At 43.4% G+C, this 16,736-nt stretch overlaps 1 protein-coding gene across 4 annotated transcripts in view; it reads right to left on the minus strand.

Moving 5' to 3' along the window:
• FAM135B (family with sequence similarity 135 member B) overlaps positions 1–16,736 on the minus strand; it is a 359,177-nt gene that overhangs the window by 36,703 nt on the left and 305,738 nt on the right. For all 4 annotated transcript variants that reach the window (XM_074387183.1, XM_003933681.4, XM_074387184.1 and 1 more), the window contains 3 exons: positions 16,099–16,254; positions 15,222–15,295; positions 6,630–6,784 (listed from right to left, as the gene is read on the minus strand). In XM_074387183.1, coding sequence (XP_074243284.1) covers positions 6,630–6,784; positions 15,222–15,295; positions 16,099–16,254 — 385 coding nt within the window. The remainder of the gene's footprint in view (positions 1–6,629; positions 6,785–15,221; positions 15,296–16,098; positions 16,255–16,736) is intronic.

The following is a 16,736-nucleotide window of genomic DNA, read 5'->3' on the forward strand; positions in this document are numbered from 1 at the left end:
GCCAAGCTTGAGTTCTATTAGGATAAACTATCCTTTGTGGCATTCAGACCACAGGAAAGCTCCCAGAATCACTGTGATCTTCATAATCAGACGGTGAGGATGCAGACGATCTTTTTCCTAGTTTTTCTTAGGTAAGCCATTATCTCTCTCAATCTCTTCTCAATCCCTTATCTCTTCTTTCCTTCCTTCTCTCTTCCTCTTTCTCTCTCTCTGCCTCTCTCCCTCCCTTTTAAGAATTCGTGACTAGACAAAAACAATAACCTCCCATGGCTGTCTGTACCATGGCTCTCAAGAAATAGTCATCTGACATGTTATTCAATTTGCATATACACCAAACACAAAAAAGAAGAACTGGATTATTATTTTCTTTAAAAAGTTTGAATCCTCCATGTCATCTTAGTAGAAATTAAATCCATGCAATCACTGTTGAATGTGATCATGAAGTAAACCCAGACACTACTTAAAGACTGCAGGAAGCATTAAGATGTGATGCTTTTGAATGAAGTTTATGATTGCAGCAAGGAAATAATGGCTCTCTTCCTTAACCAGGACACATTCTTCACATCTTGAGACTGAACAAATTTCCTTCTCTCTAGGAGACCCTTCTCAGAGCCTACAGCAAGTTAGATGTTCTCTAACAAATTCCAAGCCTCCCTTCTACAAACACGCAGTGTGATACATCCTATTGCCCTACTATGATCTTTCTGTGCATCTGTTGTCAACTCTGGAGAGAAGAGTTTGTGTTGTATGAATCTCTGTAGCCCCAAAGCTAGCATCATGGCTAGTGCATAGGCAATAAATTGAGAACAGAACAGAAACCCAGCAAAACAAGTAATAGTGTGATCATTATTGTTTGCATTGGTTTGAAAAACAGTTGTTTCAGTATCATTTAGTACTATAAACAGTACTTTGACATATTCTATGTAAAAAATCCTTATCCTAGGCAGTGGCTCAGGAAGAGGGAAAGTGAGTACTAGTTATAACAGTGAATCAGTCTCTGCCTTTAAGGGATTTGCAAAATATTGGGAAACATACACAGATACAGCTATCTTTTCTGCCAAAATAACATGGCCTATGGCAAAGCTATAAATACAGTAAAAAGATCAGTGGTTGCCAGGCATTGGGGAGAAGGAAGGATGAACATACTGAGCACAGAGGATTTTTAGAGCAGTGAACTACTGTGTATGATACTATGAGTGGATGCATGTCACTCATTATACATCTGCCCAAACCCATAGAATGTGCAACAGGAAGAATGGTGCAAACTAGAGACTTTGGGTGAAGATGATGTGTCAGTGGAGATTCACCTGCTGTAACAAAGGCACCAATTCAGGTGGGAGACGTTAATGATGAAGGCTATGCAGGTGTGGTGGCAGGAAGTATGGAGGAAATCTCTGTATCTTCCTCTTTATTTTCCTTGACTGGAACCTAAAATGTCTCTTAAAGTCTTCAAAACAATAAAAGAATGGGACTGCTGGGGAATATGAAATGAGCTTCTTCAGAAAGGAGTGAATGAATCACGCCAGGCACAGGGAATGGTGTGGGCAAAGGCCTGGGAGGCTGAGGGCACACTTTGCTCGGGTATTGGCTCATCTCCACCGGGATGGAACAAGAGTGAGGTGTTGGGGGTATGAAGTCAGACAGAGAGAGAGAACCCATGCCACAGATGAACTTGAACACCTTGTATAAATGAGTCATCTGGTCTTTATATCACAGGTAGCAAGTCATAGATTCTTGGAATTAAAAAAAAAAAACAAAAACATTTATCAGATTCATCACAGACAGTTAAGACAGAAAATAAGCAGTGCAGAAAGTCAGTCAGTTTCCAAAATAGCAAGTAATTGGCTTCACTCTTATAATTATAGAAAAATGAGAGTAGCAAAGGATCTAATTGAAAGAATGGATTTAGAGTCGGATACTAATGAAAAGTGTTAGCTAACATGCATGCAGAATGCCTTTGTGCCAGTTGCTTTTTTAAGTGTTTTAGGGACTGATCCATCCACTGGTCACGGCAATCCTATGGAGGAAAAATTACAGCCCCTTTTGCCCAATTTTACACAGTTACTAATTGTTAGGGGGAAGACTCAACACCAGACAATCTGGCCAACTCTTCCAGCTTTAGGCAAATCTCCCAGTTGTCTTGGGATAGAGAGACATGGCATGAGTGTGGGGGGAGCACAGACAAAGACAGAACTGGCAGAGTGCCTGACACAGGACACATGTTGAGGCCACGTGATATGGTTTGTCTGTGTCCCCACCCCAAATCTTATCTTGAATTGTAGCTCCCATAATTCCCATATGTTGTGGGGAGGACCAGGTGCGACATAACTGAATCACAGGGGCGGTTTCCCTGATCAATCTGTTCTCATGCTAGTGAGTAAGTCTCACGAGAGCTGATGGCTTTATGAAGGGAAAGCCCTTTTGCTTGGTTCTCATTCTCTCTTTGCCTGCGGCCATGTGAAGATGTGCCATTCCACTTCCACCATGATTGTGAGGTCTCCTCAGCCACATGGAACTGAGGGGTCATTAAACCTCTTTTCCGTTATAAATTACCCAGTTTCGGGTATGTCTTTATCAGCAGCGTGAAAACACAGTAATACACCATGGTTCTGTCACAGACCATGAACAAACGCTATCATGGTTTTTGTTAGTTGTTTTTTTTTTTTCCTTTTAGAGACAGGGTCTCAGTCTGTCAATCAGGCTGGAGCGCAGTGACAGGAGGCACAGTCATAGCTCACTGTAGCCTCCAACTCCTGGGCTCAAGCAAACCTCCCACCTCAGCCTCTGGGAAGCTGGGACTACAGGTGTGAGCCACGGTTCCCAGCAAATGCTATTATCTTAACACAGAAATGGAAATCTTTATTTCCCTTTTTTCCTTATACTGGAAGAATGGAACATAATGGTATCCGAAAACATCATGGCAAGGCACAATGGGCTCTTGAGGGAAGAGAAAATAGTTCTTTATCACTCATGCTTTTGATCTGGGGTTAAAGAATCATCAAAATGCTCTGCAAGCGATCAAGGAGCTCAAGAAAAGCTTCTAGTTTGGAGTGGGGGTACAGATCTTTCTGTAAAAGGAGTCTGGGGGATTGAGAAGGCTCAGGTCCAGTGTCCACGGAGAGAAGCCTGGTGGTGAGCTTCTCACCTCTGAGAGTGATTACCTTTGTTCTTCTAGGAAGATGAGTATATCTGGGCTGTGCTAGAGTCCCAGCCTCAAGCTTAACACAGAAGCTGCAAAGAGAGGCTGGTCCTAAAATACGACATTGTAAAAGGAATCTATCCTGGACCCCCCAAATCACTAAGCTAACGGGAAAAGCCAAGCTTGGAACTGCTTAAGGTAAACCTGGCTTCCATTCTGTTTAAAGTCACCCCTCTGCTCACTGAGATAAATGCGTATCTGATTACCTCCTTTGGAGGGGCTCATAAGAAACTCAAAAGAATGCAACCCTCTGCCTCTTATCTGCCTATGACCTGGAAGCCCCTTCCCTGCTTCCAATTGTCTGCCTTTCCTGACAACCAGTGTTCATCTTATACATATCTTGATTGATGTCTCACGTCTCCCTAAAGTGCGTGAAACCAAACTGTCCTGACCACGTTGGACACATCTGGTCAGTACCTCTTGAGGCTGTCACAGGTGCATGTCCTCGACCTTGGCAAAATAAACTTTCTAAATTAACCGAGACATAGCTCAGATTTCGGAGGTTCACAACATAAATATGGGTAACCAATGGCTTAGAGGAAACTGCAGGTTTGGACAAACAAAGACCTGGAACCAACCCACATGCTCACCAATTATAGACTGGACAAAAAATGTGGCACATATACACCATGGAATACTATGAAGCCACAAAAAACGATGAGTTCGTGTCCTTTGTGGGGACATGGATGAAACTGGAAACCATCATTCTCAGAAAACTGACACAAGAACAGAAAATCAAACACCGCATGTTCTCACTCATAGGCGGGTGTTGAACAATGAGAACACATGGACACAGGGAGGGGAGCATCACACCCTGGGGTCTGTTGGGGGAGGGCAAGGGAGGGACAGCAGTGGGGTGGGGAGGTTGGGGAGAGATAACATGGGGAGAAATGCCAGATGTAGGTGACAGGGGATGGAAGCAGCAAACCACATTTCCCTGTGTGTACCTATGCAACAATCCTGCCTGATCTGCATATGTACCCTAGAACCTAAAGTACAATTAAACAAAATGTAAGTTAAAAAAAAAAATAGAGATATGTGATATAACTGCACCTGCGAGTTGAGGGACTGAGATTTATATTCACAAGAACATAAGTTATTATGTGCAGAAAAAAAAAGCCTGAAAGACAATCTGCAACCAAACCTAATAATGATAACACGAGAGGTTTGGATAGCGGGTGATTAAATTTCTTCTCCAACAGTTCAGATTCTCTGTAGTTAAATCACATAACTCTAATGAAGATGCACTAACCTATAAATATACATGCATACCTACATATGTATACATACGTATATATGCAAACACACATATGGACAGGCACACACACCTCACAGAAGAAAAAGTCTCAGGGTCATGTTTTAAACTTGTTTCGACCAGTTGATTTTAGGCTGTCTCTGGTCTGTACACTTTGTAACTGCTATACACTGTGTGGACAGTAGATGTCAGGGTATAACTGAGAACAAAAGAACCATATGTTTGCAAGGTTGCACTGCCCTTGGAAAGTCACTCGGATTTTTTAAATATTCTACAAGTCTCAGGTTGCAGAATCTTTGAAAATTAGGTACTTTAAAGCATCGCTTAAATGATGGGCACCTGAACATAATGATTTAAAACTCCTTGCACAGACAGCAAGGCAGAGCATGGACTTTGGAATCAGACTGAGTTGGCTTTGAATGTTGCCTTTAATAAGCCTTGTGATCTTTAATAAATTCTTCCACTTAGTGCCTCAGATTTTCTCTGTGGCATAGAGCTTGCAAAATTGTTTATAGGATTAAAGAGATAAAGCACCTAAAACCTCCAGCATAGGGCCTGATGTTTTTCTGATCCTTGAAGGGAGCACGGGACTATTTAGCTTGCTGAGTTTCCAGGAGCAGGGCCGTGGGGCAGGACAAGAAACAAGCCTTGACCTCATGCCCAGGGCACTCCCACTTGACCTCTCAGCCCGTTAACAAACTCTGTGTGACATCGGCAAAATAGACTGCACTCTGGATATATATACACAAACATGTTATCTTTTCTTCCTGAAATGAATCATCCATCTATTAATCTATATACAGTAAGTCCTCATTTAACATCATCAATAGGTTGCTGGAAACACTGACCTATAACATGATTAAAAGGATGCATAATAGAACCAATTTTACTTTAGGCTAATTGCTATAAACAAGATTTAAGTTCCTATGGCATATTTCTGATCCCGAAAACACCATTAAACTTCTAAATAAAGACCTAAAACACTTCTAATATTTAACTCTGAAGTAAATCTGAGCTATGTATACATTTAAGAATAATTAATAAAAACAAATAGGCCAGGCACAGTGGCTCACACCTGTAATCCCAGCACTTTTGTAGGCCGAGACAGGTGGATCACTTGAGGTCAGGAGTTCGAGACCAGCCTGACCAACATGGAGAAACTCCGTCTCTACTAAAAATACAACATGCATGGTGGCACACGCCTGTAATCCCAGCTATTTAGAAGGCTGAGGCAGGAGGATCGCTTGAAGTCGGGAAGCAAAGTTTTCGGTGACCCGAGATCACGCCATTGCACTCCAGCCTGGGCAACAGAGCAAGACTCTGCCTCAAAATAATAATAGTAATAATTTGTCCAGTGTTTGGTGACTCAATGAGTGACAGCAGTTGTAGTGGTGGTGCCTTAGATCAAAGAAGAAATGTCTGCAAAGTGAAATTGTAAGGAGCACCTCCTGCCAAGCCGTGAAGTTCACAATCCATCAGAAATACGGTAGCTCCCTGAGTGCTTCCACACTTTGTCCACTTCCCTGGTGGCTCAGGACAACAAATCAGCCTGGACAAGACACTGTCTCATTGCAGGGCTCAGCTCTGGACAAGACTCCATCCCATCTCAGGGCGCACTCACCCACACCCACACTCACTCAGACCACACTGATGCATACACACCAATTCACCTAACGGGCAAAGCTGCAGAGTATGGGTGGAAATGGAAACACATGGAGAAAAAACACCCAGGCAGACAAGGGGAGAATGTGCCAACTCCACACCGATAGTGGCCCAGATGGCCCAATGCCTTCAAAGTTCACCTGGAAATGGCATTTATTTGAAAGGCACATTTGAGACAAGAAAGGATCTTCATCTGACTCTCATGTCACTATGGTGTGGGGGTGGGCAGGCTGTGGTTCCTATTTTGCAGGTGAAAATGCTGAAGCACTACATATAATTCCATTCCAGAAGGAGTCAAGGAGGAAGTTTTTCACTGTTATTTTGTTAGATCTGTTCGTCAATTTCACGGAAATAAAGTCATTTCAAACCATTACCTTGTTTCCTCTCTACGAACTGACAAAATCCTTCATTAATTTGGTCTCACTTCTGCTGGGACATAAACAGACTGGGCCACTGTCGGACACCCACGGGACAGAGTTATTCCTGAGTCTTTTCAACACACAACAGACAAACCTGTGGCAGGGCAGTCCACGTATCTGTCCTCAAAGATGACCGGCAGGGTGTTCCAATCGCCGTCAATGTCCAGGCACTCTGCGGGCAGCGGGGGCATGCTGGTGAGGTACTCTGAGTTCCGGATGTCCAGGGACAGCTGGCTGTGTGTCTGTATCCTGGGGAGCACACGGCAGGGTGAACATCCAGGGAAGAGGCAAAGGTTTCAAACTGTTGCCCCCTCTTCCTAATCCCAGAAAAACACTGGGAAAATTCTCAGCCAACTCTGCTCTGCCCATCACTCTCGCTTTCTTCCACCCACCTACTCAGCCCCCAGAGCAGTCGACTGCTTTGCCTTGGAACTGGCTGAGGCGTTAAGGTTAGATAGAGGACGTGGATTGTAGGATTAGTGGAAACACAAGGGTATTTATCATAGACCATTTTAGTGGAATGTAATAAATACCACATTAGTGGAAAGCAAGCTGAGTTTTTAAATGACTAGAAATCCTAAATTAGTATTTTTGGGGAAAAAGTGTAAATCTACATATCCTTTACTCTTTTTTTTTTTTTTTTAACTTCTTAGACCTCTTAAGATCTGGTCATATTTTGGCATATTTGAATTCAAACCTCACAGAGTCTGTGACTTTTGGAGAAGACTTGAGCTTGCAGAGCTAGTTTCTGCCTGTCTATCACTCTTGTTCGAGCAGCCAGCCCACTTACTCTCTAGCCTTGTAGACCAGCTGCCTGTAGAAGGGTTCACAACTGTGAAATGCTGCACAGACTCAAAGCAGCTTCTCAAACCCAGCATCTTCAATAACAGATGCAATGAAGATAAAACTATAGACATATATATTTACATATATATATTTCATATAATATACACACATACTGAATTTACATATTAACTACAATTTCCTACACATATCCACAATATACATATTAAATATATATATTTTGTTTCCTTCTCATTTTTCAATTGGAACTTCACCCACCAAAATAGAGAAGAGACAGCTTCATAAATCTGTGACTTTTCAGAATATTTAACTCTTTAAATATCCTTCTCAGTATATTTAACTCTTTAAATATTCTTATCCAAATGCTTAAATGGAATTCTCAGAATATTTAACTCTTTCAATATTCTTATCTGAGTGTTTAAATGGAATTTTGTTGCAGTAAATTCTACACTGTTTACCACCCTCTGAATCTGAAACTTCTGGTCCAGTTTTTTATTTATTAGAAAATATGTTGAACACCAGTGGATTTAGGATGGTGTGCACAGGCTATGAAGTATACCTAGAGGATTGCAGCTTGATTTTAGGTCTAATGAGCTAACAGTCATGAAAAAAAAAAAGTGATTAAGCAAATAATTACAATATAGCAGGACAGGTGTGGGAGAGTTAGGTCTAAGTTACGCAGGCTGTGATCTAGGAAAATGCAGCTTTTTTAGCATAAGGCTATCATGAATGTGACCAAGCACTTAAAACAATGTCTAGCAAGTGTTGAAAACAGAGTGAAAATGCTAAAGGGTACCTAGAAATCAGTGCCTCCCTCTGATTGGAGGAATCTGAAGAGTCTGGCTCTAGGCCAACATCCTGTGCATGACTCTTAGCCCAACCACAGGCAAGTGCAAGGTTTTGCTAGGCAGGCCTCCTGGGGGAAGCTTCCCTGGCCTCCTTAAACCTGATGCATGGCCAGTGCGATGTGGCTGTCTAGAGGAAGTTGCAGGATAGTTGTGTCATGCTAGATGAAACTATGACACTCTTACTGTCTTTACTTGAAGATTAAATATGGTTTAAGAAATGCAAATGGGTGCCAAGGTGACAAGGGGTGGATCTGTGATGGCTGATTTTGGATGTCACCTTGATTGGATTATGTGTTCCCCATATAGCTGGCAAAGCACTAAACGTTCTCCAACATTGCATGGATCATTCTCAATGCTTCTACTGAAAGGGAAACCCAGGTGGTTTGGCATGGATTAGAATGCCTGGGCTGCCCCAGGTGTGTCTGTGAGGGTGTCTCCAGAGGAGACCGGCGTGCAAATTGTGGGAATGAGTGAGGAAGATCTACCCTTAATGTGGGTGGCACCATCCAATTAGCTGGGTCCTGGGTGGGACAAAAAGCAGAGGAAAGGAAAATTCATCTCCCGTGCTCTCTTGGATCTGGAATGCTCTTTTCCTGCTGTCAGAACTCTAGACTTTCCAGCTCTGGGACTCCGGGACTCTCAACAGCCCCCTCTGCACCCACTGGAGTCCAGGGCCTCCCAGGCCTTTGGCCCCCATCAGCTTCCCTGGTTCTGAGGAATTCAAGCCTGGCCTGAGCCATGCTACCAGCTCCCTGGGTCCTCCAGCTGGCAGAAGGCCCCTCGTGGGATTTCTTGGTCTCTACAACAAAGTGAGTCAATTGTCCTAATATATTCCTTCTCACTTCTCACTCTCCATGTATATCCTATGGGTTCTGTCTCTCTGGAGAGCACTGACAAAAACAGATCCCGGTAACAGAAATTAGCAGGTGGTAACTGACTGCAGCAATTCAGGGAGAAGTGTTCCAGGCAGGGATACTCTCTCCTCCAGGGCAAAGATCACAGTTAGGAAACGCCACAGTCCACCCGACTCAGCCCAGCCAAAGGCAATTGTGATGTCCACTTACCCTGCTCTGTGTTTTGACAATGCCTGTCACCTTCTATCATACTGCATAACTTACTGGTTCACAAGGCTAAGTGGTTAGCACCTGTCCTCTGACACATGCCGTTTTGCTCACTGAAGTGATGTATCCCAAGTGCCTTAGGCAATGCCTCCTATATAGTGAACAGGATTTTGACTAAAAGTACTTGTTACATGAATACAATTAATCAACATGGCGTATGCAGGGAACCAGGAAACCCTGCAAGAGCAGTTCAGAGGAGGCAGCACAGGGAGGCTGGGGCCGCAGGAAGGTCCCGAGCACCTTTTTTGAGTCTAGACTCTATGTGGCCAATGAGGAAACTGTGAAGAACAATAGGCCAGCAAGGGCCACAGCCTCGTCTGTGTTTGAGAACGATCATTCTGACCAGGCAGTGAGTCTGTGAGTGAGGAGGTTTGTCGACATGTGTTGGTGTGTGCAGGTGTGTGGATATGGGTGTGACATATGTTTTCCTGTGTGTATACGCATGTGCACATGTGTTTTCAAGGACACATATGTGTTTATACATGCAGAAGTGTGCATGGGTGTGCACATGGGTGTCACTAGGTATGTGCATGAATTCATATGTGGGAATGTATTGCTGCATGTACAGTGTATGTTGATGTGATTGTGTTTTATAGGATTCTGTGGAGAATAAAGAGGGATAGGCTAAGAAAGGTCAATTAAAAGGCAACAATACTTGACCAATATTTAAAGGAGAAAACCACGTTCTCTTTGTATTAAGCAAACTAGGGAGAATGTGGAGTTGGAGATGAGTTTATTATCAGCAAAACTGGGAGTGAATCCTGACTGTGGACCCTCCAAGGCTCTGGAGGACCCCCATCCCAGCCGCCACTGTAACTCCCCCACCTGCGTCTTCACATAGCCCTCCAACCCCGCGGACATTCTCCTAGATCTTTGGTGCAGCTTTTAGGTTGTGTCTGGCCTCAGGGCCTCTGCACTGGCCATTACCGCCACCTGCAATGTACCGTCCTCTGGGGCTTCTTCCCACCTTCAGCCCTTAGTGTCAATGTCACCTTCTCTGAACCGTTCTCCTTTAACATCCTACTTTAGACAGCCACTGGTCCTATTCGGTCAAATCAGGAACTTTCTATCACCAGGTTTTTTTAGCCCTGTCTTAAATTTTCTTGCTTATTTGCAAATTTATTTATTGTCTTCCCTGTCCAGCGAGGGCTGAGACCTTTTCTACCTTGTTTGTTTTCTAAATCACTGTATGGAAAGTCCCCAGATCAGTTCCTGGATATAATGGGTGATGGATAATCATGCAGGGGGGGGGAGGAAGGGAAGGAGAAAGGGAACTGAGTGAGCAAACACATATAAACAACTAAGAGTAGCATTAACTGAGTAAGAAATCCTCATTCCTTATCCTCAAGAGGCTCCAAACAGGAATCTGAACTCTGTCTTTGCCTTTTCAAACTGTCACCTCCCAATCCCCTCCCTGCGCATTCCTCCCCCACCCCCCATCCCCCCACTGCAGAAGCCATACCAGTGGGAAGAGACTAGCCTGGAATGAAGCCTGCATAGGTCAGCCTTGCACACCTGTGTCTGAGTGTGCATGCTCCATGCATGGCCCCTGTTCAGCACATGGGTCCCTCCTCATCCATCTAAATGACACTCTGGGGAGCAGTTTGCTTGGAAACCAGTTGTTGGCAGAGTAGGCAGAGACACTTCCATTCTGAGCATTCAGGCAGAATCCTTGGGTTTTTGTTAGGTTATTCTGTGTGGCACATAGGGAAGGAGTCTCCTGGAGCATACAGGACCTGGCTCATCCGTTCTTTTCAACGTCAGGTTTACCTGAGCTCGGGCTCATGCTGTGGGACTGTAATCCTGACTCCAGAAATACAGCACGAAAGCATGAGGACACTTCTGTTTCAGAGCTTCAAAAATCTGCTTTTCACTTTATTTCTTCTCATGTGCTCCTTAGGATGATGGCTCAACAGTGCACGGAGGAGCCAAAGCCAGGAGGTTACGAGTGTGGTCTCTGGGCTCCAACAGATCCACATTTGTGTCACTTGCTGGCTGTGTGGTCTAAGGTAAGTGACTTAATCTCTCTGAGCCCAGGATTCCTCAGTTTCTTCTTTAGAGTGGGAAAAATATTAGTACCTACCTCATCGAGTTAATGTGAACATTACATGAGCCAAAGTATGTAAAACACTCAAGTTTCCCATCAGAGTAATTTCAATAGACTAAGCACTGTGAATAAATGCCTATTTATTCACACCAGGTAAAATGCCTATTGCGTTCAGCCCTATGGACATAGCATCTCTTAGAATGAATTCCTTTTCAAAAGTTAAAACTTAAAATTATCAACACAGGAAATGTAAAAGTCAGAGTGATATCTCATAATTATTGTTATGAAAATGAACACATCAAGATAGATCTTCTTCCCATCACCCCTTCCACATTCATTCCTCAGCAAACTTTCACTCAACACCTCCTTGCTGTGTGAAAAGTGCTGGCTAGACACTGGTAAAACAGACAAGAGGAACAATAACACACACTCTTGCTGCTGGCCGATTCTAAATCATTTGTGAACACATCTCAAAAATTAGGACCCAAGGCAAAGGATGGTCTTCATTTCCAATGCAACCCAGTGCAATCATATCCCCCGAGAAACGCATGTACTGAAGCAAAAGCTTCAGCCAACACTCCTTCCTCGTACCATCCATTCCGCACTGCCCTGCCCTTTCTTATTCCCGCCTATCCTATCCTAATTCATTTAAGACGCACTATTCCAAATACACTAAGTTGATTTCACTGTCCACTAAATGATTGTGATCCACTGTTTGAGCAACACAATTTAATCTGAGCCTGAACAAGATGCGTCTTGAAGATGAGTTTCACCTGGGCCATCTGCATTGCCCCATGTCCATCCTGATTGGGAGTGTGCCACTGTCTTGTGTGTTAAGCAGCATGACCTCTCGGGGCCGATGACCTCTCTCCAGCTCTGACCTCCAGGTGTGCAGAACCACGTTCACGCATAGATGCCAGCCCTGCATCACCCCTCTTCACTATCTCATGGTGAGCCTCACTTCTCTTCACAGCACTTCGTACCTTTTCTCTAGCAATTTTCTCAGTCTGAAATAAAATTCTCCCTCTCTGTCTTTAGCTCTTCTTATTCTTGATGACCTGGCTAAACATTTACTTTTTCCTGAGTAGTATCCCTCCTATCTTAGTCTATGATTTATGTTTTCTGTTAATGTCTACTCTTCATTGAAAGCTTACAACATTCTCTCATCTCTAAAGTCACTCAGAGGATAAACATTCCAATCCCCTAGGGATCTAGGGAGCTCCATCTCCCACCTGAATCAGATTTCCACTCAACCATCACCTTCTCCAAGAGACCTTCTGTGACAATTCCATGAACTAGTACTTTCTGTTCCTCTCACACAGATGTATGTTTCCGATAACATTCATTACTACTTAGCATATCATATCTATGCACTTGTACGCCTTCCATTGTCAAAATATAAGCTCAATGAGATAGGGGATTTGTCTGCTTTATTCACTGTTGAATATCCAACACCCCAAATTGTGACTAACGCATAGTCAACACTAAATACATTATTTACTGAATGAAGGAATCTTCCCTTTACACCTAAAAAAAATTAGATATAAGAGATTCAGTAACTAGTTTGATGTCACGAGCATTACAAGTTACGGAATCAAGATTTCAAATCTTGTACGCAAGATTTGAAATGTCAAGGCCCATCCTCATTTGCTGGTAAAAGAGAAACAAAAGCATTAATCGTAATTATCATGGTACACAATCCAAAGTCTTTTTCCGGCAGACAAGCCCCTACGTGGTTGGGTCCCTGCTGCCCTCTGGCCCCCCTCCCCTCTTCTACTTTCTCACTCTGTTCTGGCTACACTTGCCTTCCTGCTGCTCTTCAAACACGTTGTGCTTCCGTATCAGCACTTTTATGACAACCATTCTGTCTGCCTAAACAGTATCCTCGTATGTCATGGCATGGCTTGCTGTAACCCCCAGGCACTCTTCAAATCTCACATCTTCAAAAAGGCTTTTTCTTATCACCTTGCCTAAAACAGACTTTCTCTTCTACGCATTGCTGCTGCACTGGAGCCCACTCACACCGGTTTGCAATGGCTAATTCTGCACATCTCTTCCCGATTCCATATTCAGCCATAGCACACTGGCAGCCTGAAATTGACCACCGTGAAAACATTTGCACAGAAGAAACCAGCAAACGCTACAGAGGCAGCTCGCCCTTTGTCTGTTTTTGCTCTTCTGAAAGCTGGTTGTTAAACATTTATGAGGACACTGGTCATACCCCATTTCTCTTCATTTTCTGTTCTTATCTTGCCTTTTTTCTTCCATTTGTCAAAACTCGAAATTATATAATTTCTACCTTGCCTGTTTCTTGACTAGGATAAATGACCCATGTATACAGCACCTGCCCTGCCTTCTTGCTGTATTTCCACTCCTATGTGGACAATACACATTTGCTTACTTCTTCAGGCACCGTCTAACATTCTCTGAGCAGAGTCTGTGGCTAGCTCCATGCGTTCCCTGTGCATGGAAGTGCCGGTTATGTCCTCCCAATTACTACCTTACCCACTGTGTGGATAAGGAAGCTGAGACTGGATGGGGGTGAGAAAAAAAACAAGAAGGACAGAAACATAACTTTCCCAAGACCAACGGCTAATAAATGCAGGATTAGGGTCTTGAACCCATGTAATCTGAGCGCTGGGTCATCTGCAGTTTGTACTGGTGGTCGGTGTTCCAAAGCTCTTCCAGGAGAGCAGTGGTCTTTGAGTCTGTCTCCTCTATGTGTGCTCACACTCCTTGAGAATGCAACCATGGATCCACAATCTAAGGTTTACCTATTGTTGCTGTGACTCTGGAAAGAAGATTTCCTGCAGGGATCTTGATATGCAATATTTTTCTCAGTGACCCTCACAGTTATGCTTATATTTGTCATCAGATTAGCTCTTCTTTGATTTTAGTTCTAGAAAAATATGTTCCGCCAGTTCTAGTTGGGCACTGGAATAAAGGAATAAATGAGTGAATGGCTGCAGAAATTCCTAGACTAGTCATTTCAACACACGGCTGTGCTTCCCTTAGTGAGACTCCCTTACTTGCAGAATCCACGAGACAAGCTGTGAATGTCACTGTACTTTCCAAACAGAAGTGTGGGGAGAAAATAGGATTCTAATGAGAGAGGTGAAAAGGTCTCCAGGTCTGTCTTGAGTGATGGATGGATCCTGAGTATTTCTCCTTCTATTTTTGCTATGGCATCTCAAACATTATTCCATCCACATTTAATTTCTGAGGTGACCATATCGTTCGGAAGCCAAAAGAAACCCTTGGATTGTGGACCAGAGGACAAAACATGTTAAAGGATTCTCTGCTGTACTGCTCACCTGGGGAATCTATGAGAGAGTGACCTCATCCTCCACCAACCCTCTCAATTCCTTGAGTACTTTTCTCTCTCTCTCTCTCTCTTTTTTTTTTTTTTCAGGAAGAAGGCAAACTTAGAAATTCATCAGCCCTCCTAATGTGGTAGTTCAGTCTTAATTCTTATGCTAAATTCATTTCGTAGCTACCGCAGAGTCTCAGACAAATTCTGTGTTTTTCTGACATAGTTTGTGGCCACACCACCTGCTTCTGATTCATTTTGCAGAGGACTCAGAACAGATGTCTTCAGGGATCTAGGGCTTCTTGATTCTGTCTACAAAACCATGACACTCAACAAAAGAAAATTTGGGCTGGTGACCTTCTCTACCACCTGCCAGCTCCCACCTCTGCAAGCTGTCTGACACTCTTGTGCCTGCAGAGGAAATGCAGACAGAAACTGCAGAGGTGGGCAGACTTCTCCCCTTCACATCCAGTGAGGAAGTCAAGAGTAACTTTTAACAAGCCTGTCTGGGGCGGCTGCTTTTAGGAGTCAAGAGAGCATGCAATAGATGACTTACAGATTCTCCTGAAATGTCAGGACTGCAAGTTTTTGGTGCTCCATATAAAAGAAGGCCTCAGAAAACCTTCGGACCTGCAGAATAAAACAAAGTCAACAGTTCAATTCTTTAGGTAGGTATTACCTGCACTTTCTCTTTTTTAATTGAGGTCAAAGAGATGAATGGCATTTACTAATAGGAGGAGAGCCGTGCTCATGACCTGAAGGTTCTGAAACAGTCTTGATATGCCTCCAAGCCGATCTCTCTCATTCATATCTCTTAGCCCACACTTGGTTTACAAACAGAGGTTAATGCAGTCTATGAAACTGTTCTTACATTGCTTTTGCTATTATGTTTAACTTGAGGTCTTATTTATTCTACCAGATTATAAAACCTCTGTGAACAGGGTCCAGACATAAATGCAGATGAAACAGAATTCCCAAAGCCCACCATGTATGTTCTCTCAACATTTTGTGCACTCTGATCTTCATATGTTTTGTCATCTTGTTCTAACAAGATGTTGGTCTAAATACCAACATATTTAATTATGCATTAGCACCCACCCATGTCCACCTAGGCTGGTGGCAGAGAAATACACAGAGAGCAATGTTTTCTGTTAAAAAGCATTGTTTCCAAACTCTTTTCTAAGCACTTATATTATTCCTTGTAATAGGCTCTGGCATCCTCTGGGATTACCAAGGCAGGAATTCTATGAATGACACAGCAAAGGCCTGAGAGGCTACGTTAAGTTCTCAATGCCACCCGCATGTTCATGGTGGAAGCAGGGAAGCAAGAAGATCTAGATGCCAATCCCAGTGCTTGATCCAATTCTCATAAAGTGTCCTCCAAAGAAATCAAATGCATGTGATTGGAGAATGTGCACCAGCTGGTGACTCACCCTCAGGGTGTGGTGTTCCTGGGTGAGATAAGTGGTCACTTGGGAGTGCAGAGTGACTGTGTCCAGGAACTGGGTCCACAGAGCCATCATGTGGGAGGTGAGCCAGGACAGATCCTTGCTTATCTGCTCGGCAATCTTCTCTGGATTGTTCAACATCTGCAGAGGCAAAAGAGGTGGTAGTCAAGGCTCCTGACCATGAAGGCATTGCAGTCTTCCTCCTGAAGCCTTTACTGACTTTTCTGTTTTCAATAAATCACTCTTTTTTCTCTGCACATCTGTAGCATTGTATTACACCTCATAGTACTACAGGATCATGTTATCATGTTTGATCTGGAAGCTAAAACAGCAATGGCAACAATAAATTATTTGGGTAGTTCCTCGCTGTCTACAGAAAACCATCCAAAGCCCTTAACAGACAAGATTGCCCACTACCAAGTCCCAGTGTATCTCTTCCATTTCATTTTACTTTCATGTATGTTCTAAATACAGCTTACCCTTAGGGTTCCATAAAGATCTTGCACCTTTAATAGTTTTTCTCTCTCTTTGTTTATCCTGGATAAACCCTTTCAACTTTTCTATCCAAGCCTTCTAATCCCATCACCACAAAAGTCAATTTCCCTACCTTTCAATTCCCAGAG

This window comes from Saimiri boliviensis, chromosome 15 (genome assembly GCF_048565385.1).
Source record: "Saimiri boliviensis isolate mSaiBol1 chromosome 15, mSaiBol1.pri, whole genome shotgun sequence".
Lineage (NCBI taxonomy): Eukaryota > Metazoa > Chordata > Mammalia > Primates > Cebidae > Saimiri > Saimiri boliviensis.